At 43.3% G+C, this 22902-nt stretch overlaps 1 protein-coding gene across 4 annotated transcripts in view; it reads left to right on the top strand.

Moving 5' to 3' along the window:
- Positions 1-2473: 2473 nt before the first annotated feature.
- cpt1ab (carnitine palmitoyltransferase 1Ab (liver)) overlaps positions 2474-22902 on the top strand; it is a 41942-nt gene continuing 21513 nt past the window's right edge. For 2 of the 4 annotated variants that reach the window (XM_056282698.1, XM_056282694.1), the window contains exons 1-10: positions 3418-3593; positions 5656-5820; positions 6487-6629; positions 9023-9194; positions 10217-10318; positions 10883-11020; positions 11173-11250; positions 16199-16306; positions 19032-19116; positions 22584-22779. In XM_056282698.1, coding sequence (XP_056138673.1) covers positions 5680-5820; positions 6487-6629; positions 9023-9194; positions 10217-10318; positions 10883-11020; positions 11173-11250; positions 16199-16306; positions 19032-19116; positions 22584-22779 — 1163 coding nt within the window. In that variant the 5' untranslated portion in view covers positions 3418-3593; positions 5656-5679. Of the gene's footprint in view, positions 2609-3417; positions 3594-5655; positions 5821-6486; positions 6630-9022; positions 9195-10216; positions 10319-10882; positions 11021-11172; positions 11251-16198; positions 16307-19031; positions 19117-22583; positions 22780-22902 lie in introns of those variants that run through there. The other 2 variants (XM_056282695.1, XM_056282696.1) reach the window with 2 other exon arrangements.

Raw genomic sequence — 22902 nt, 5'->3', positions numbered from 1 at the left:
TGACACCTTGCCTGACTCTGCTGCCTGTAAAAGGCTTTTGGGTTCAGCTGGCTTGATCTTCAGCCCAAGAAGAGGAAGAATTAATTCACACAACTTCGAAAACCCACAGTGGTGCAGTGGTTGGCGCGGTCGCCTCACAACAAGAATGTCCTGAATTTGAGCCTCTGGGTAGTCCAACCTTGGGGGTCATTCTGGGTCGTCGTCTGTGTGGAGTTTGCATTATGTTCTCCCTGTGTCTACGTGGGTTTGCTCCGGTTTCATCCCACAGTCCACAGACATGTAGGTCAGGTGAATCGGCCGTACTAAATTGTCTGTGTGTGTGTGTGTGTGTGTGTGTGTGTGTGTGTGTGTGTGTGTGTGTTGGCCTGTCCGGGGTGTCTTCCTGCCTGCCGCCGAATGACTGCTGGGATGGGCTCCAGCATCCCCGCGACCCTGAGAGCACAAGTGGTTTGAATAATGGAACTTTGGAAACCAGCTTCTACTGAAGTTGAATAAGAACTTTGTCAAGTTTGACCAGACACTGAGAATTTTCTCACCCGTCACCACTGAGACCTGTGAGATGGACAGTACAGTAGAGGTCAGCCCCAACAAATTGTTTGCATTGACAGCAGACGTGCGCTTCTTTTGGACTTTAAAATTGGGTGGCTGTTACCTCAAAATTAACCAATACCTCATGGTCCGAAAGTTTTGTTTATTGTGAATTAATACAATCTTGAGGTTTTTTTTTCTCTCAAAGCAGTGTTGCTGTTGGGCAGTTATATAGAGGTGTGTAACTGGGATTTAAAGGTATTGTTTTATTGTGTTAAATAAAAAAATGAAAATAGCAATGTCTGTCCTCTTGTCGATTCAGTTGCTTTGTAGCATATTCTAGAAGCAAGTCGGTGCGTTCAGTAAGTGGTTTCAGAGTCATTAGGTTCTGTAAATGCATTGCGGCAACAGTACAATAATGTGTTGACATTCAAAAGAAAATATACTTTAACTCAGAAATGTGACTGAACAACTTTCACTTGTATTGGAGTAATATTTGACCAGAAGTATCTATACTTTTGACTCAAGTAATGGAGTTGTGCACTTTGTCCACCTCTGGTCATGGGTGCCCAAGGCTCAGTGGGCATGGGTGGCCAAGGCTAATGTGTCTGGTCCGATCCCGCAAGAGTTACTGTAGCTCAAATTGCTGCACAAGTTAATGCTGACTATGATAGGTGTCAGAACACCCAGTGCATTGCAGCTTACTGCATATGGGGCTGCGTAGCTACAGACCGGCCAGAGTGCCTCTGATGAGCCCTGTCCACCGCTGAAAGCACCAACAATGGGCACGTGAGCAGTAGAATTGGACCATGGTGCAGTGGGAGAAGGTGGTCTGGTCTGATAAATCACGTTTTCTTTTACATCATGTGGACGACCAGGTGCGTGCGCATTGTTTACCTGGGGAAGAGATGGCACCAGGATGCACTATTGGAAGAAGGCAAGCCGGCGGAGGCAGTGTGATGCTCTGGGCAATGTTCTGCTGGGAAACCTTGGATCCTGGCATTCATGTAGATATTACTTTGACACATACCACCTACCTAAACATTGCTGCAGACTAAATGCACCTCTTCACAGCAAACAGTCTTCCTTGATGGCAGTGGCCTCTCCTGCCACACTGCAAAAACTGTTCAGGAAAGGTTTGAGGAACACGACAAAGAGTTCAAGGTGTTGCCTGGGCCTCCAAATTCCCCAGATCTCAATCCGATCGAGCATCTGTGGGATATGCTAGAAAAACAAGTCCGGTCCATGGAGGCCCCACCTGCTAACGTCTTGGTGCCAGATACCAGAGGACACCTTCAGAAGTCTTGTGGAGTCCATGCCTCGACGGGTCAGAGTTTTGGCGGCAAGAGGAGGATCTACACAATATTAGGTAGGTGGTTTTAATGTTTTGGCTGATCGGTGTACATTCACCTGCAGTTTCCCCCGTCAGGCCCGTTTGGTTATCCACCCATGGCCTCGGTTCATATTTTGCCCCAGTTGGATATGTGACCATCTTTCCATGCTGCCCGCCCGATGTCCAAACGCAACCCCATGTGTAGTAGCGCATCAGTCCTCAGGTAGGCGTTGTTGTACATAGCCTTCCCATGTCGTTTGAGCGATGATACGAAGTACAGCGTGCTGCCTTAATGCAGAACCCTTACGCAGGTTCAGTTTTTTGCTTGTTTGCCATGCTCACTTGAAATAGCGGAGAGTCCAAAATATGTCTTGCAGACTTCAGTTTCGCCTTGGCCTCTACTACATGTGGTAAACAGAACCACAGTTCAGCAAGGGGCCTTGTCTACTTGTACGGCTCTATGGACTGTATGGATAATTATATAATCGCATGGAACGCGCGAGTAGTCGCAAATTTTCCTCGCATTCAATTAACAGCCGATGCGTCGTCCCATGAATTATACAGACAGAAGCAATGTGACGTTTGAAACGGGGCGGTCTGTGTACAAGTCTTTGCGCCCATTCATGTAGAGCGCGTAAGCACTCCGCCACGGAAAAGTCAAAACGCCGCGGCGCAGTCCTGTCAAAATCCAGGAAAGCTCCGCTCCACACCCTGCGTCTCACATCCACAACTGCAGAGGAAGGGTCGGTAAGTCGCATTTTATTTCCTTAATCAAGCTCTCTTCTGAGCTATGCGTGCAGTTTTCGAAGTAGCTACGACAAATATGGCTGCAGGGCATATGAAAACGCCTCGATTAAAAAATAAGAGGGGGGGGGCGTTTCATCAATCGCCGGCGTGTATCGCTAGGGAATCAAACATATTGGTATGCGCAGTCGACGCAGCTGTCTACTGTTTTACATGACGTTTATGCCCTTATGTTAATATTTCCGATGGACAGATACTTGTCCTTGATTGGCCGGTCAAGAAAGAAAAAAGAAAACAACTTTATGGGGCAAACCGTGTCCTACCCAATCTAATGAAAGTGAAAATAGCGACGCAGAAATATGTCTTAACCCCGGGTTGAAAATGAATCCTGGCAACAGGACCATCGTTATAAATGTAGACTTGCTGAAGAGGCCTGCATGTGCTCAATGTCGATGTTAGTAACACTTGACTTTATTGGCGCTTCTGACTGCAGGGATCGTATATTTAAACGCGGATTTCCAGGTAGCGCTGGGTTATTGTCATCGTACACCACCTTCGCCGGAATCATAACATGGAAGTGCGGGCGAAAGCTCAAGTAAAGGTCATTTCCCTACTTACAAGCAGCTGACTTTTTCTTTTGCCAACCCGTCGGCATTCTAGTAGTGTTCTTGTGCACCACGCGTCTTCGGCTGTGACTATGACGTGTAGCGTTATGTGAAACGGGGGATTCAGCCGTTTTACGCATGTCACAAGTGGCACCTCAGAAACCAGTGAAGGTCAATAAAAGCTTCTCCATTGTGTTTTGCGCTGGATCATCGTAGAACCAATGGCCCCCCCTGACAGTGTCATATCCTAATACAACTGCATTGAAATCGTCCAATTAAAACGCTTCATTCACAGAGACTTTTTAGACTTGAGAGAACAAAACTAATAACGCCGTTTCACGTTGAACCACGTGGACAGGAAACCAACACAAGACCAGAAAACCGTACGTAGGTTACATGCGCCAATCGCATTTTGACGTACAGTAATATGCTGAAGATTGTTAAAGTTGTCCGTAATGACGATTCGTAAACAGGATTTCGATGGGCGTTTGCGGTATTGAGTCACATAGCGGAGGAGCGCTTATATGTGGGGGTGTTTGACCCCATTTCTCTATGGTTGGCTACCTGGAACTGTTATAATCATATACGTATGTTGGGGGGGGCGGGAAGATATGCATGTTATTACCGGTCATCCAGTTAATTATCTAAATTGGTATAGCTTTTAACGTGTTCATCATACAATTACTCTGCTAATCCCTTTCTGGTTTTATTCGGTGATGAGCGTCGGGTTGCTGTGACCTTTCCCCTAGTTTTCGTCTGCACAGAGGAGTCATGTGATCTCGGGGAACCAGCTGGGGGAGGGGACGGAGGGACTGGCTTGCTGGAAAGTAGCTGGAAACGAATGCAACTGTGACGCTTAAGCAGGTGGCCGCAGCACGTCCCTTATGCAACTTAACGAAAATCTCCCGTGAAAGCGGTTTATTAAACGTTGGCAGGCAGCGATCATTTCATCTCGCACACATGCACATTACGCACCGAGCGTATATTCATTATAACGCATGCGTGACTTCAGCCGTTCTCCTGGCATTGAAGTGATGGGAAGGTGGCGAGTCGGTAGTCACCTGGTCCAACCAGCCTTTTCATAATGTATGAAATAATGAACATATTTTATTGATGGGAGCGTGACCCTGCTAAATTGTGGTCTAAAGAGCACCTGGCATTGTGCAGTTGCACCTTCAATGTTTTGGACAAAAACTGGGTTGACAGGTTAATTACTGATTTGCAGTAGGCTTACAACTTGAAACAGGTTTCCGACATGTGCCCTTGGCAGAGTGATCACTGTTTATATCTTGAGTCCATCATTGTATATGTCTGGGGCATAACCGCGATAAGGGTACAGGCACGTGGAGGGAAGCATCCACAGGAGTTTCATTTGGGGAGTTCTTGCATGCTGTTTTGTCCATGGGGTGTGGAAATGGTCTGTCTGCAGATTGTGTGAGATGTCTGCCTCCGTTCACCACTTTGCTCCGCTCTGCTTTAAAGTCAGATCCCACTGGAACTTTTATCCACTTGTCGGTGGTTCTCTCAGCTTCCCTACAATCTCAATAAAGAGGCAAATAAATAGAAACTTGACTGCCCAACCTCTGCAATAAGGTTTTGTTAATATTTTTAAATAATTACACCCTTTCCAAAAGGGTAGAAAGAGCTTAGGTTAAATTTAAAAGAGCTCAATAGGGGATGTAGGCCTTTTGCTTTATAGTGGTGAGTAGTGATGCTCCATCTACAGACATATATTCTAAATCATGAACCTCTCAAATAAATACATGCACATAACCTCGCCTTTACATCTGCCTTTGGTAAATCCTGTGAAAGGGAACATTTTTATGAACTATTTAGTTAGTCACCCATCAATTACAATGTGCCTGACTGAACTTACAAGTTAGTGTTGCAACTGCTTTGCCTCAACTCTAATCCACATGCTTAAAAGCACATTGCACATAAAATCTGACTAACTGACCCCTGCTGTTTACCTATGGACTTCAATATACTTTTGAGGTCAAGCACTAAAATCCTGTTAAAGGCCTACTTTATAAACTTTCACATTATCTCTGTAGTCGTAATGCAGACTGACCGTGTACTCAGACTCCTAGAATAGGCTGCAGCAGTCAGTGACTGTGACTTTATAAGTCAATGAAAACCCTTTTGTTTTATAATCTAATGAGAATTACGCCCCACAGTGAGGCTTCTAACTTCGGAACTAATTATATGACATCTTGGATTTAATTTTAACTGTTTTCGTAGCTGTGGAAAAGTAACATAATTGATTTTGAGCTGCGGAGAAGATTCGACCGCTGATGCATGTTAATGGTTAAGGTCATAGTACCCCAGTGCCCCGCTTGCAATTCCTCATACCAGCATCTCTTTGCATCGTCCACCAATAACTAAAATGGTGCTTCGAATTGTTTGTCCACTAACTCCTTGATCCTGCTTTCCCCTTTACCCCAGTGACCCTGTGCAGCAGCAGCCAACATGGCAGAAGCACACCAGGCGGTGGCCTTTCAGTTCACCGTCACACCTGATGGCATTGACCTCCAGCTGTGCCATGAGGCCCTGCGCCAGATCTACCTCTCTGGTCTCCACTCCTGGAAGAAGAGATTCATTCGTTTTAAGGTGAGATCGGTCGAACATGTGGCACTGAGAGCAGACTTGACAGCCCTCTTTTTTTGGGGGGGCGGGGAGATCGCCTGTGAAAAGATTTGATTTAATTTATTGCGGGTAATTGTGATTGAGTGAGTGTGCATTGTGTCATATGACAAAGGCTGTTCACTTCATGAGCCCAGTAAACATTTTGTTAGGGAACTGATGAGGCATCCACTTGCCCAGTAATGTGATGGGGTATCTCCTCTAATTGCAGACATATTGTGTCAATCTATGTTTGTTTGTTTAGGTAAGAATTCTGTTTACTCCCACACAATAGAGGGGGTCACCCTTTTACACACCCACGTGACCCCTCCTATAAAGTGACGGTAACTTTCCTGGCTGTTCTTTGTGTTCTGGCCTTTGATCTGTTTATCTATTGACACAAATGGCATTTTGAATCACCCCAACAAACAAACAAACAAACAAACAAACCTGCCAGCATTTTCACATGTGAGTGGTATTGTTTTTGTTTTGTTTTTTTTTTGTTTGCATTGCAATTAATACCTCAAAAGTAGCTGACGACACTAAAATGGCTGCTTCTGATGTAATAGATAATATCAAATATTAATGTATAGCTGTTCTCTGTGACCCCAGTGACCTTCACAACCCCCTGTTGTTCTTTTTATTCTTCCACAGAATGGGATTATGACTGGTGTGTACCCAGGGAGTCCAACTGGGTTCATGGTGGTGGTTGTGTCCTACATGTCCTACAATAAATATAATGTGTTGGATCCCTCTCTGGGGCTGGTTGCCAAACTGGGCCACTATGTACCTGTTGGGTAAGAGCACTGTCATTGTGATGGTGTGTGTGTGTGTGTGTGTGTGTGTGGGGGGGGGGGTTGGCTGAACAAGGTTAGGACACTTCACAGTGCTCCTAAATTAGAATTGGTTTTTTCTGATTGAGTTCGCTTTTTGTACTGGGTATTAAACAGAATGTAAGCACTTCTCTGCCCACTCACAATTTAAAAAAGCTGACGAGACAGGGTACCTATCAAGAGGACAGGAGCGGGTGAGGCTGAAGGTAGCAGGGATGTAGTAGGACACCCTCATTTTTTTAAAGTCTAGTTCATTGGTCCTCACATGTGTTGTCCCATATCATGGACGAAATTCAGAGGAGGTTGATCTGAATGAGTGTATTTCTTAAGAATTGAGAGAAAGCCATCTTTTCGCTCTCTCAGACATCTTGTTTTTTGTTGAAAATGTCATGATGGCAGCCATCCTAGGCCCATGCTAACATTATTTTCCAGCTCAAAGAAATGTAATAAATGATTCAGTACCCCTTTAGGAACATATTGGTGTCAGTTACATAGGACAACCTATGTTAAATCAACAGGTGATTTGGTGTCCTTGGGTCTTGGGGGGTGGGGGGGTCTTAACAAGCTTTGAAACAAATTATCAGGACTGTAGTGCTGAAATTGAATTCGAGTATAATTATTCTGTTGCTCGTTGAGAGCTTTTGAGACTTAAGAAAGGCCTCCTAAAAAAAGCGTTACATTTACCTCGATGATTCGGGACAGGAAGCAGAGCTGGAGGTGGCAGAATTGAAGATGCTAAGCTTTTCGTGGGGAGTGATGAAGGAGGACAGGATTAGGAACGAGTATATTAGAGGGACAGCTCAGGTTGGACCGTTTGGAGACAAAGCAAGAGAGGCAAGATTGAGATGGCTTGGACATGTGTGGAGGAGAGATGCTGGGTATATTGGGAGAAGGATGCTGAATATGGAGCTGCCAAGGAAGAGGAAAAGAGGAAGGCCAAAGAGGAGGTTTATGGATGTGGTGAGGGAGGACATGCAGGTGGCTGGTGTGACAGAGGAAGATGCAGAGGAGCAGCCAGTAGTAGTAGTAGTAGTAGTAGTAGTATGATCCATGCAGAAACCTGTGATTAGTTTTGTCTTTGAACAATACTATGTAGTTACTGTTCTGTCATTGTCGGGTCTATATCCGAGTGTTTTGTTGTTTGTTTTTTGTTTTGCCCTGTACGCCTTCATCTTGTGTTTACTGGAATATTGGCATGTCACATTGTTCATGCTGATATTGGTTAATGTTTTCCATTTGATTTGAGGCTGGTGTGGCTTTTCATAATAGTACCAAGGACTGTCCTTTCGAGGGCCACATGACAGGCCTTTTTAACATTTATTCTCTATGATTCAATATCACCAAAAATTTGCCGCTAGTAATTTTTTTGTTCACTAGTCACTGATATGCCAGTTACTAGTCATTATTGTAGTTTTACTAGTTCCTAGAAAGTAGGCACTTAGTGCCTAATCACCTGCCTATAATGTTCTGTTTTTACAAGTAACATTTGACTTAAGTACTAGTTCTAAGTAAAGTTAGTTACAAGTAACAGGTGTTACATCCACTAGAAGAAATAATTGTAAGAAAATCTGTTTGACATTCAGATTACTTATGTATCCGGTTAGAATATGACATTTAGAAATCCATATCCATCCATCCATTATCCAAACTGCTTATCCTGCTCTCATGGTCACGGGGATGCTGGAGCCTATAGAAATCTTAAACATTCCATTAGATATATCGAGGTGCAATTCAAATACCTAGCTTGGCTACTGGATAGCAATATGAATGTTTTATGATATCAATGTTTAAAGTATTGTAAAATAAGTAATTATTAGTCAGAATTTTTAGCATAATTACTCCATTGACCGAGAGCTGAAAGTGCTTCTCCTAACCGATACTGAAAGACGGCTGAAAATTAGATGCAACCGTAATTTGAAATTTTGAACGCCTAAAATTAGCTCACATCTGGCAATGGCATCCCATACCACAGGCACTTAATGCTCCATGAATGGGTCAGACTTGGAAGTTAATATCCATCCATCCATCCATCCATTGTCTTAACCACTTACCCTGCTCTCAGGGTTGCGGGGATGCCCGAGCCTATTCCAGTAGTCACTGGGCGGCAGGCGGCGTTTTCGCTCCCTGTAGATGACAATATAACTTTTCCAGCTTCACTTTCAATTTCGTCAAATCCTTACTTTGTCTAATTTTGGGATTCTTGCAAGAGGGAAAGAATCGTTTTTACAATTATTTGTGGTCTACAACACTGTCAAATCTACTGGCAGAGTTCTGTTTTGCTACCAGTATATGACCCCTATTTAGCTGTCTGTCTGTTTGTTCATCTGTCTCTTTCTTTTTTTCTCTCTCTCTCACAGCCGATACATGTCTACAGACAGCCAGAGGGTAGTGGGAGGAGTGCTGGTGGGCACGGGCCTTTGGGTCACCATAATCTTCATCATGAGGAACATCCTGAAGTGCCTATTGTCATGGCACGGCTGGATGCACGCACGCCATGGCTCTGTGTCCTGGTCCACTCGAATCTGGATGGTGAGACTCAGAAACTTAATATCTTCAGCCCAGTTTATTGGCAATAATGCAGCTCAGTGTCTGCGTTCAGAAAGTAGCCACTCTCTCTTAATGTCACAACTGTTCTTAATGCTCAGACCCATTAAAGGAGAAGAAATGTGATGAACAGCTCAGATTTTTGGGATGGAGATTCATACATAAATGTGCTAACGGAACTTCCATCCAAATTGCTGAAGAATACAGTGTTGAGCACAAAGTCGTGAAGGCCGATGACCAGAAGATATATGAGAACACAGAAGAGGAAAAAAAGTGTTTATTTTGTGAACAGAATCCTTTTGTTTCATTACAGTGGTTTGAGCTACAGAGTACAGTCTAAATTAAAGGAAGGTAGATATTTCCATATTGCCTCACTGACAGTCACTTAGATGAGTGGTGAAGCATTTCTCCCACTAAACTCGTGTGTACAGATAAACTGAGCTAACTTTTCTGGGATTCTACACATGAGCATGTATACACTGAGTATGCATCCAGACATATTGCCTTTTTGTGCGAATTATCAGTTATGGTGACACGATTTACAATACCCAAATGCACATGATTAGTTTCAGAATCAATTTTATACTGACGACTTTGTGCAAGTGAAGATCTATGGATCCTTTATTTACTTATATTTTTGAGAACCCTAGAAAGGGGTCTTTTCAGGGGGTCTATCAGTGGGTCACTGCTTACATAGACCTCTATTTATCTCAAAAACCCTCTCTCATTTGAACATTTACCTACAGTTAAGGATGGCTTGTAAGGCTTTCACTGAATTTAAATGCTGAAATGAAGACCCATTACATTGAACTGCTTTCCCTGGCTCCCCTAAATCAACAGACCTGATTGTCGACTGTGTCATTAATTAGGTGTGTGCCATGAGGCCTACATTATTCCCATTCTGTTGAATCTGCTGATTAATCCTTTGCAACTATGTTGGTTGACAAATAAAATGTAAACTCCAATTTTATCCCGCCCCTTCCAACCTGTCTGCTCTTCTCATTCAGCTGTTAGTGAAAATCTTCTCTGGCAGAAAACCAATGCTGTACAGCTTCCAGAACTCCCTTCCACGGCTTCCTGTCCCTGCTATCAAGGACACCTGTAGAAGAGTAAGTACCTGTAATGTTATTTCATGTCTCCATATTTGTCTCAATGGCTGCGGTCTGTACCAGCCTCAGTATATTTTGGCTCTTTCCCCTTTTAGCACATAGAGGGATTGAAAAACAAAAAACAGAAATGTTCTTGTTTGTTTTGTCAAGAGTGGGCAAATGAGGCAGACGGGCCCTCTCAGGCATCAATGGGTGAATTTTCTTCCCACTCTATTCTTGGATAAATATTTTAACAAAAATTGTTTGATTCCACCTATCAATATTATAAAGATTGGCTTCAGTAGTCCTTTAACACCTTTTCAAGAGAAAAAAAGGGAAATGACCAACTGTGTTGCTCACTTGGATCATTGTCCATTTACTTAAACCGAATGAGGCAGAAGCTGGTTAATAGAAGTTGATGATGTCTCTTATCTACTTAACCTAAGTGGGGTGTCCTTCGTCTTTATATTTTAAAAGATCTTGCTTGAAGCAATAAAATGCCACTCAAACTCAAGAATGTTGGTGTTTAACCCCCTGGGCTAATGTGTTTTCCTGCATGTTAAATGCATGTGAATATATGTGCAGTACCTGGAATCGGCCCGACCACTGATGGATGATGAGCAGTATGCACGCATGGAAGGTTTGGCCAAGGACTTTGAAAAGAACCTTGGACCCAGACTACAGTGGTACCTCAAGCTCAAGTCCTGGTGGGCATCCAACTATGTGAGTCAGAGGAATATGTCTCCCATCTACTCACTCTCTGCTACTACAGTTGAATCACAAATCAAGACCTTCCCTGTAGTCATGGACAATGGCAGAAGTGCCAAAGGCTTACCTTTCCTTTGCTTTCTTTGCTCCCTCTTTCTCAAACTCAGGTCAGTGATTGGTGGGAAGAGTATATCTACCTCCGAGGCCGTGGGCCCATCATGGTCAATAGCAATTATTATGCCATGGTAAGACCTCTTGCTAAAAGTATATGTCTCCAAACACTGGCCCAGCCCATTGTTTACACTTAAACAATGGGCTCATATCCTTATGATGGTTGCGATTGTCCCTCTGTGGGGGCTTTGAAATACAGGGTCACTGTGGTTGCTATCTATTTGTTTTGGTGACACCTGAGAAAATTCCTGAAGCGTTTGCTTGTACCACTGGCTATTATGTGAGTATTTCCCTTTGATGCTGTTGTGACAGCAGCGTTAGAGGAGTGGAATATGCATGAGTCTATCCCCCCTTCTCATTTTCTTCTCCAATTCTACGCTTCTGGTCAAGAATTTGCACACTCATATCACAAGGCAGTCTACAAGCTGTAAGGGCTGAATGAATGATTTGTCTGTTGAGAGGTAATCTCAGCTGTCTTTCCTCCAGGCTTAGTAACCTAATGTTCTGAGAATGTATTTTGCTATCTGTACCAAAAGTAATTTCTAAAAAATATAAATCAGTAACACTGACCGTAATGCTCATTTATATTTAGCAGTGATGTGCTCACCCATTATGATTATTGAGGTAACTGATACAGGCCAGGTTAGTCTCATTTGGTCTGTGTTTTTCAGCTCTACCCCAGTGGCCAGCAGTTCTGATTGAGCCTACCCATACAAATATGAGCTAGCCTATAGTAAAACTATTGAAGATAGAAAAGTACTACAATATTGCCTGTGGCGTTTTTCGTCAAGTCAGTATATGAACAGTGAAGCCAAGTACACAGTATTTTCATAGTAATACTCTAGTAATTAGGGATAGGTTAACCAACTCGTCATTTACATGTTTAGAAATGTGCTAAACAGAGTCAGATGTTCTAGTTATTTGCATGAAAATCATCTTCATGTTGAGTTGAGGTAATGAAATGTTATGATTTATACAGCTGTCATTTATGATAAAATGTTAAACATGGTTTTAAGCATTTAATTTTAAGAAATCAGATATTAGGTCAAAAACCTAATACATGGCTGGGCCGTGTATGGTCAATGTGCAAAATTGTAGCCAGTTTGTTACAGGGATAGTCAGTGGTAGTGTCTATAATGTGGATTCCTGGATATTAAATGCTCATCTGCAATTTGCTGTAGTGGGCCCAGTAATATTTGTTCTTAAAGTGTACTGAAGTAGCATATCACATGAGATGGTTAAGCTACATCCGAGGGGAAAAAAAGGCTATAAATGCAGTTGCAAGAACAATACTTTCCACTCATATCTTGGGATGTTTGATTTGAAAGAGAACTTAATTTAATTGTAATTATAACTATTATAATTATATGTTAACTCCCCCTCCTCTTTCATCTGTTTGTATCTGCAGATGTCTTGTTTTTCTATTTTTGCATTGAGTGTTTTGTCACAGTGATTGTTCTTTGAGGTGTTTAACTGTGTACTCTCTCTCGTGCCTCCCGGCGGATGGAGAGCTGTTTTCTCTCCTACTCTGTTCTAAGCTGGACTGTTACAGTGCGTAATCAGAAGTGGAAAATATTCCGTTCTTAGCATTTCTGTAGTATCCGCGAGCAGCAATATTCTGTTCATTAGCGTGCGATAAATGTGGAATGAGCTGGAACCACTGCGCCGATTCATTTTGAAAGAGCAATGGCCAATAGGGAAAGTCACACTTTCATGTTTACCAGCGACGTCACTGGTCGGCTGACCGATCATGTAACTTTAATGACGTCATTGGTCACCTGATCCAGCGGCCCAATTGTGTAACTTTGTCACTCAGTCACTCCAAATCAGTCACGGACATACGTGTTTGTAGGGCTGGCCCGCTGGTCTGGTCCAGCAAAAAGAGTTGGTGAGCAGGAGATTTAACAAAAATGTGGTGAGTCAGTAGTGAACCAGAATTCCTTCTTAAATTTATTTCTGATTTTTCCCTTTTTCCTCCCAATTTAGTGGCCAGTCGATCCCTATTTTAGTTCAAACACCCACCCTCATACTGCATGCGTTCTCAACTACATCTCTCCGGCCGGCAGTCTCGATGGAGACGCCTTGCCACTTCTGTGACAAGGTGACTCCAGGCCGAACTACTGCTTTTTCCGACACACACAGAGACGCATTCATGTGACGAACACAAGCCGACTCCGCCCACCTCCCGAAGACAGCATTGTCAATTATTGCTGCTTCACCGAGTCCGGCCATAGGCGGATCTGACAAGACCGGGGCGCGGACCCCGGTCCCCAGTGGGCAACTACATCAACACAAAGTCGATGCTTAGACTGCTACACCACCGCGGACCTTATGAACCAGAATTCCTTAATGAATCTTAAATGGCACATCGCCAGGACACGTTACGATGTGCTATGCAGACATTTAAAGGGCTGCGAGATGCAAATAGTGTGTTTTCCCATTGTAATGGCCCCTAAAGAAATGGTGGATTACACAAATAATGAATAATTATCTCAGTTATTCTCTGTTAAGATGACTGTTATAGCAAATATTTCCGCAATTGAATACATCTCATTTATTCATTCTGAGCAATGCCTTGCCTTGCTTATGCCAGTTTTGAATTTATATGTAACCTTGTTTGTAAGACCTATAAAACAGCCTATGTTATTGGACAGGTATAATTCAAAATAGGCCATTATTGCAAATCAATTTACGTTGGTGTTGGTGATGTTACACTCTGGTGATGGAAAACCGGAGTGGAAAACTGGAATGTCGGAGTGCATGTCTTTTTTTCCCCTTAGAACGGGAACGGAACGGAGCGGGTTAAGCAGGATAAGCAACTTGGTGGAGTGCACCCACATCTTTTAACATCCATCCACATCGGTTTGGTCCCTTTTATTTTTTTAACTAGTTGGTTAACCAGTTTACATAATTGTCATTCAAACATAATCAATATTAATCAAAATGGGAACACCATGGGAACACTTTCTTAACTAATTGAATATTTGAATAGTAACGTCGAAAATAACACAGGGAATACTTATTGGCTGTGCTTTTTTTGTACTAATGTGGTGGGAAAAAAACTAATAATAGTGTAGCGTTTCTGATGGTTTTACTTTAGTCCGTTTTCATATGGATATGCAAATATGCACCGTCATTTAGCCATTTAAATGAACAGTGGTGTCTTTGACTACGTATGATGGTAGTTTAGAGTTGAGTTTGCTCAAACAGTTGTAGCCTTCGAATTAGGGCTTTTTTCTTGTTGTCTCTACCGATTAATGTCCTGCATAATTTAAACAGCGGCAGAAAACTTTTTTTGCTTCAACTTATCATTATGAAGTAAATGTTGATTGCACAGTGTAATGACTATAGAATAATGACACCATCAGTGTTAAGATTTGTTCCCTATAAGCCTCGCTTCCAGGTTTATAGGGAACCAAATTCTGTCTGCCACCAGGTAGGATTATGCGGGAAAATGAAGGCTTGATTTATGGAATAAATGAAGTGCTTCAACCATTGCGCAATCAAAATAGAAAGAGGATAGCGCTTTTGTTCTCCCTAGTAGCTATCCTCAGTAGTGGAAATGGCAGATGGTGGAACATCAGAAGTGACGGTGGAAACGCGACCTGGCAAGACAAAAAGAACCCTATTTAAAGAGGAAGCAAAGAAGGCAAAGAGGGCAAGTGATAGAAACAGAGGTAAAACAAGAGTGAACTTCAGATGGTCATTCACTCGACGGAGCGATCTCCTGTGTTGTATCAAGATCTGTTTCCCCCTAGCCAGACGAAAGCATTGGCATGGAAACAGGTTAGCTATCCATTATGATTAGATAAAGGTAAGCATTGGGTTAAGATTAGGGTTAGGTGGCATCCAGGTGGCATAGTGGTCTATTCTGTTGCCTACCAACACAGGGATCTCCAGTTCGAATCCTCTTGTTACCTCCAGCTTGGCCGGGCGTCCCTACAGACACAATTGGCTCTGCCTGCGTGTGGGAAGCCAGATGTGGGCACATGTCCTGGTCGCTGCACTAGCACCTCCTCTGGTCGATCGGGGTGCCTGTTTGGGGGGGAGGGGGAACTGGGGGGAATAGCATGATCCTCTCATGCGCTACATCCCCCTGGCGAAACTCCTTACTGTCAGGTGAAAAGAAGTGGCTGACGACTCCACATGTATCGGGGGGGAGGCATGTGGTAGTCTGCAGCCCTCCCCAGATCGGAAGAGGGGGGTGGAGCAGTGACCGGGACGGCTCGGAAGAGTGGGGTAATTGGCCAAGTACAACTGGGGAGAAAAGGGGGAGTAAGCATAGTAGATGAGGAACTTTTGTGGTCAGTCTGGCAATACGTGAATCGTGATACATAACTGAATCAAGTTTTTTTTTCCTTTCCCCCATCTCTAATCTCAGCTGTAACGATTGGCACACTCGCTAAACTCTGCTGTTTCAAAGAAATCTTGCCATTATAAGCAGTGCTAATAACTGACAGTCCCACAGCCAAAAGTTTGACACCCAGAAATGTTCCAAACGTTCAGAAAACAAGACATAAGTGCAGAAGGCAGGGTGTCTGCAGAAACGGACAAAGACTACAAATTGGCCATATGTAATCATTGAGTCGGTACATTTCTGGGTAAGTTTATGCTATTTCGGGGGGAAATTCCTTCCCGGCATGCCTTTTGAAGAACCAGCTTAAGACATGGGTGTGAAAGAAGGTAGACGTGGTGTGGTATGAGGGGTCAGTGGAACAGCTCTTGGCATGTTTGGAATAGTGTTTCATGATAGCAGGGCATGCTATACTATATATGACTGCTGCTGATGTTTAAGTGCAGTATTGGTCTAAAAAAAGCCAAAGAGTTTCACAGGTCACACATTGGCATTGTGTAGCTACTTATAGATGATTGTGTGTGTTCACAAGTCTGGTCTGGAGCGTGTCACATGAGGATTTTACAGGACAGCGTCGCAAAGCTCAGTGCTAAAAACAGTCTAGTCTGCTGTGTACAGTTGCAATTTGCAATTATCAGGGTTGTTTTTTTTTCTCTTTCCTTCTCCAGGACTTCTTGTATGTGTTCCCCACACCCATCCAAGCTGCTAGGGCAGGTAATGCCATCCATGCTATCATGCTGTACAGGAGGAAACTTGACAGAGCGCAAATCAAACCGGTGAGTATAGAACCTTCTCTGTCTCTCTGTCTCGCACCGTCTCTCGTTCTCTGTCACGGCATTGATGTCAAAGTTAGCTTTACATTATTTGAGCCGAACTTTTTGTGCAAGCTGTCATATAAAGATATAATTGGTACATAAAATGATGTAAACCAAGTATTGAAGCATTTCTGTACAACTTTTTCAGTTACGATGAATTGATATTGATAAGAGTTTCCTTGTTGTAATTAATTATTTTGCTAGTGTGCTTGTGTAGCCTTGTAGGGGATACAGTGAGTATTTTTTTATGATCCCCAATGCAGCATTTTCTCTGTTGCGTCAGTTTGTTTTTTTGTTTTTTTTAAAAAATCTGTTTTATTGCCGTTGTCATGTGTGTGACTTGTGAGTTGCACGACACTCTGTGCTTTTTGTGCTGTTATTGCGGCTGTGATTACTTGAAAATTGAAGTAATGGATTTTTTTTTGTGCAGGCTTACCTAATAAGCTCAATGCTGTTTTCTACTGCCGTACTGGTTTTTTCAATTGCCTCACTTCTCTCTCTCTATTCGTCCAACCCTCACCCGCATGCGTGATGCTGAAGAGCAAATTCTCTTTGTGCACTGATAAACACAATACTGACACAACTTCTTTAACAATTTGTTTACACAAACATATACACACTCTAGGGTTGGGCGGTATGTTGGTACGTACCGTGCGATGGTATAAAGTTTTCCACCAGTAGAGAATTGGCTATACCGTTTCCACCATAGTAGCCTTTCCCTTTTAGTTTAGGTGTTTCTCGTTAACAAGTACATTAAGTATGAGTTCTTGGGCATTCGGGTAGCATTGTGGTCTATTCTGTTCCCTACCAACACGGGCATTGTTGGTTCGAATCCCCGTGTTACCTCCGGCTTGGTCGGGCGTTCCTACTGACACAATTGGCTGTGTCTGCAAGTGGGAAGCTGGATGTGGGTATGTGTCCTGGTCGCTGCACTAGTGCATTCTCTGGTCAGTCGGGGCGCCTGTTCGGGGAGGAGACTGGGGGGAATAGCGTGCTCCTCCCATGTGCTATGTCCCCCTGGCGAAACTCTTCACTGTCAGGTGAAAAGAAGTGGCTGGCGACTCCACATGTATTGGAGGAAACATGTGGTAGTCTGAAGCCCCCCCCCCACCCCCAGATTGGCATAGGGGTTGGAGCAGCAACTGCGACAGCTCAGAAGAGGGGTAATTTGCCAGATACAATTGGAGAGAATCCAAAAACAACAAACGAGTACTTGTACTTGAGGAGAACATGCTTGACAAGTGGAATTTGGGAGTACAAATCCAACTGATCATGACACGCAGAATGCTCAATGTAGTTTGAGATGAGAGTTACGGTATTGTAATACCTGAGCTAGTTGGGCTTCCGTAAATTGGATCAAATTTTCAAATTGGGATTACTTTTCCACAAAGGGCAAATATTCGAAATCTACACTGTTGCTTTCTTGCCACATATTTTCTCAGATATGAATTTGGTGACAACAGATGTTTTGGAAACTATAACAAAACTACATTACTTTGCTCTGCCATTCTGTTAAAGGACCATATACTGGTGTTTTTGCATGTCTTAAACCCATTGACTACAAATCACGTATATTTTAAATTACCCCAGACCATTTTCCAAAGCGTACCTGTGTTTTAGATTAAAAAAAAACAATTTTTTTCCTGGCCTTCTAGCCAGTCATTGATTTCCATTCATTTCAGTGTGGTATGAAATTTGACTGGCTTGAGGTAGGTAATCCATCGCAGTGAATATTTAATCACCTTTATTATCTGTCAAAGTTACATTATTGTTGCAGGATGATGCAGATGAATATTCAGCTTGATTTGAGACGTTCCTTGGGGCTTTCAACTATATTATCCTGCAACAAAAATGTAATTTTGACAAAAAATACTACATCGGGATATAGACCCCTACTGTGATAAAAAATTAGGCCTGCATTTACCATGATTAAAGATTATGGTCATATTGCCCATCCCTACCACTGAAATGCATACCATTTGTACACATACATGCACACCACACATTTGATAAACACTGTCTCTGTTCTACTGTTTTGTCCCTTCGCTGTCTCGGATGCTGCGTTAGATATACTTGCTGGCGAACAAGGTTCCTCTGTGTTCGGCTCAGTGGGAGCGGATGTTTAACACCACCCGCATCCCTGGTTTGGAGACAGGTAAGAGGAGGACACCCCTCGGTGCTGTCCTCTGATCAGTGCCCTGTGACCGTACCCCCCTCGCTGCAGCAACATCCAATGGAAACTCTGAGCCCTGGACTCGGTGTCACCCAGCACAGCCTTGAGTCAAGCCTGCCTGCTATTGACTTTCCTCTGCAATAACCGCTTTCACTAACAACTGTGTTTATCACTGAGAACAATTGAAATGTCAAGTCGAAGGGTCTGAATTAATTTAGTTTGCATAAGTGGACAGAATCTAAATGCAGCGCTAAGTCTCGGGCTTTGACGGTGGCATTGAGTTGGCAGGCTACAGGTTTCTGGATTCTCCTCACGTCTACTATCCTTAAAGCCTTTGCTCTACCGCCCCTACTTCTTAGGGCTGCTTATCAACCCAATCCTCATCCATCCTTCCTGTACATCAACTCTGCTGTCCCCGTAGGCGTTTGTCTGCTGCTCTCTGGGGTATTTTTTTTTTTTTAGTGATTTAGTTTGTCATCTCTTTGTATTTGACTCTCCCCTTTTGCTTTTCAGCTCATGCTCCTACACACTATTCCCATGTGCTCATCCCAGTACGAGCGTATGTTCAACACCAGTCGTATCCCAGGTGTAGACACAGGTAGAGTCTTAGAAGCGCTGCCTTGTCCCACTCCACCTGTACCTTCTTCGCATGCTGTAAACTTTTTTTTTCTTTTTCAGTCAGACTAATTACGTTATACAATAAGCATGCGTGTATCTTGGTCCACAGACAGGGCAAGTATTTGCATGTGAGTGGCATCTAGCCTTTTCGTGTAAGAAATTCAAGATCTCAACGAGTCCTAGAAATGGGAAAGCTGCAATAAGCAGTGGAAACAACTAAAGATGTCAGGTTTTGATGGGATTCAACAAAAACCATGAGAAGAACTTATCATATGAGCTTTTAATGTTTTAAAAGAAAAACGGGAGGAAAATCCTTTCAGGGGCGTCTGGGTAGCGTTGCGGTCTATTCCTTTGCCTACCAACGCAGGGATGGCTGGTTCGAATCCCCGTGTTACCTCTGGCTTGGTCGGGTGTCCCTACAGTCACAATTAGCCACGTCTGTGGGTGGGAAGCCGAGCCGAATGTGGGTATGTGTCCTGGTCGCTGCACTAGCACCTCCTCTGGTCGGTCAGGGTGCCTGTTTGGGGGGGAGGGGGAACTTTGGGGAATAGTGTGATCCTCCTACGTGCTACGTCCCCCTGGAGAAACTCCTCACTGTCAGGTGAAAAGAAGCGACTGGCGACTCCACATGTATCGGAGGAGACATGTGGTAGTCTGCAGCCCTTCCTGGATCGGCCGAGGGGATGGAGCAGCGACCGGGACGGCTCGGAAGAGTGGGGTAATTGGCCGGATACAACTGGGGAGAAGAAGGGGGGGGATCCAAAAAAAAAATTAATTTCAGGATTATTGATTATATCACATGATGGAGAAACATGCATATCATTTCCTTTAGCGTATGTACTCTGGGGTGTAACAGGTATTGGAGTTGTCACCCTCAGCCTTTGTCCTGAGTGTGACAAACAAGTCATTATCTTAAGTAATGATTGGTGTTTTAGGAGGGCAGAAAGTCATTTGGCAGTAAGACATAAGGAAATAACCTTGCTTGAAATGTTTCGGAACAAGAACTTCCCATGAGGTCCAAAGTGTTTTCAGTAAATTTTGCACAAATCTTCATAAAGCGAATCCTCTGCATGAACTACGAGTATGTAAAGAACCTCTGCTGCATGAGCTAATATCTCTCTATTCTATCTCTTTAGATAGGAAATACCACACGAAGGAAAGTTTGATCAATACTTGTGAAGACAAGTAACTCAGTCAAAGCTAGAATCCATAGAATCTGAACTTCAACCACAAAGTCATTAAGATTATCAAACCAGTCCTTTTAACAATGAATAAGGAGATTCTCTGTGGGTGGTTTGTTGGAATATTTGAATGAGCTCCAGTTTACATTTAAGATGAAAATGTTGGGAGAATCTCCCTGGCTGCTTCAATAATCATCTTGCCATTTATTCAGATACATTACATGTTCTTAGACAAACACCTCTCATTTTTACCAGAGGGGACAAATTAATAATAGAAAATAATCTAAGGCAATAGGAAAAAGTCCATTTTATAGACCTTAAATATTCCGTATTTTATCACAGTGAGGAAATTAGAATTAAAAGCTGTTACACTGAAAAGATGACACATTTTAAGATGACAATGGAAAAGTGAAAATCTTTGGTTATGTAAGAGTGCATATCCTTTAAAACGGGCCTTTACTAAATCTGTTAATATAACAAAACCATATTCCAAAGCATGCCCAAAGTTAATTTGCCTTGATGTGAAATCAGATCAATTATAAGAATGATTCCTATGATGGTTTCTATGTTGCACAGTGTGTGCCATCATGAAAAAAGTAATACTTGGGTGTACGGGTGGCGTGGCGATCTATTCCGTTGCCTACCAACTCAGGAATCGCCAGTTCGAATCCCTGTGTTACCTCCGGCTTGGTCGTGCATCCTTACAGATACAATTGGCCGTGTCTGCGGGCGGGAAGCTGAATGTGGGTCTATGTTGTGGTTGCTGCACTAGCACCTCCTCTGGTCAGTCGGGGCACCTGTTTTGGGGGGGGGGGACTGGGGGGAATAGCGTGATCCTCCCATGTGCTACGTCCCCCTGGCAAAACTCCTCACTGTCAGGTGAAAAGAAGTGGCTGGCAACTCCACATGTATCGGAGGAGGCATGTGGTAGTCTGCAGCCCTCCCCAGATCAGCAGGGGGGGTGGAGCAGCGATTGGGACGGCTCGGAAGAGTGGGGTAATTGGCCAAGTACAACTGGGGAGAAAAAAGGGGAAGGGGGAGTAAGCATAACAGATGAGGAACTGGCAAAAAACGATTGAGGTCTTGTAGTTGAAATATCCTGATTAGGTGACGGTTTAAAGGGACACAGATTGAAAATGTCAACAGTATTCAAAAGAAAATTACAATCGACTTTTAACTGTTCCTGCACTAAATTATAATAGTTTTCCCATTTTTAAGGAATTAATGCCTTTAACTGGGGGAAATGGAACAATTGGAATGGATTGAATATTGCAGTAAAATGTAATTGGAGAAAATGCACAATGGTATAAAATCTCTGAAGTTTGCAGGAGTCTTTAAATGTTTATTTTTCGTAAGGAATGACTAGGACTTTAATTTTGTTTCTGACTGCCTAAAACAGCGATATGACAGGAGTTTGACCTGCTCAGTCTCCTTCCTCACAATCCAGTGGAAGTTGCTGAAGGTGCCCTTACAGTTACATGCACAGTAGGCTGAAGCGGGTGTGGGATCACGATGCCTGGAGCCCAAATGTCATTAACATGGTTGTCCTTCCCCTGTTCATTCCTGTACCTGAGTAATGCTTGTTTGAACACTTTGGCCATCACCACCGCCGAAACAAACACAGACTTTATGGGAAACAAAAGTTTAGATTTGTGCCTTCATTGTGGCTTACAATGGTGCTCTTCAAACAACCAGTTTTTCCTCCTTCCTCGCCCACCCCCCATATTCCAAAGTCATACCCAACCTGCAAATTACTCTCCCTTTTTCATTTCACCTCCTGTTCTAGCCATCTCAAGCTGCTGTAGATTGTGAATGGGATATCCTGCACCTTTCAACCTTGTGTACTTAAATTCAGTAGTTTTATTCCAATGGCATATCATTTTCAAAAGATCATTCAGCTGAACCGAGAGAATTGGCCCGACGATTTTTGTTTCTCATTCAAATCTGACAATCTGGTATTTCTCGGGATTTTCCATACTGGGTTCTGGCTGTTGTATATTCTATAACATGTTCCAATTGATACCAAATGACATGCTGTGACATCCGTATTCCTTTTTGAAGTCCTCCCTTTCCTGTCATGCTCGGGTTAAAGACCTTCGCATTAACATAATGAAGTAAATATTGATTTGTAAATCTCAATCTGTACTAGAATACACATACAGAACAATGCACCGCAAATGATTATTTTCCCCCTTACACCACCTGCCCCCATTCTTCTCCTTTTTCCTTTCTTTCGTCCTTCGTTTTTGCCCTCCAACCCCCCCAGACACCCTTAATCACATGAATGAGAGCAAGCACATTGCTGTGTACCACAAGGGCCGTTACTTCAAGGTGTGGGTCTTCTACGACGGACGCCTGCTGCTGCCACGTGAGATCGAGCAGCAGATGGAGAGGATCCTGGCTGAGAAGTCGGAGCCCTTGCCAGGGGAGGAAGCACTGGCCGCACTCACCGCAGGGGAGAGGTGGGTGGCTTTACGTCACAGAATTAGCAGCAGCTCATTAGAATTAGGCAACACAATTTAAAAATGCAGCAGTTTGATTTTTTTTTAAATTTTCGTTGTTTTCAAATGAATAGCATCTATAAA

The sequence above is a fragment of the Lampris incognitus genome, chromosome 6 (assembly GCF_029633865.1).
Source record: "Lampris incognitus isolate fLamInc1 chromosome 6, fLamInc1.hap2, whole genome shotgun sequence".
NCBI lineage: Eukaryota > Metazoa > Chordata > Actinopteri > Lampriformes > Lampridae > Lampris > Lampris incognitus.
This window is presented reverse-complemented; position numbering and strand designations above follow the sequence as displayed.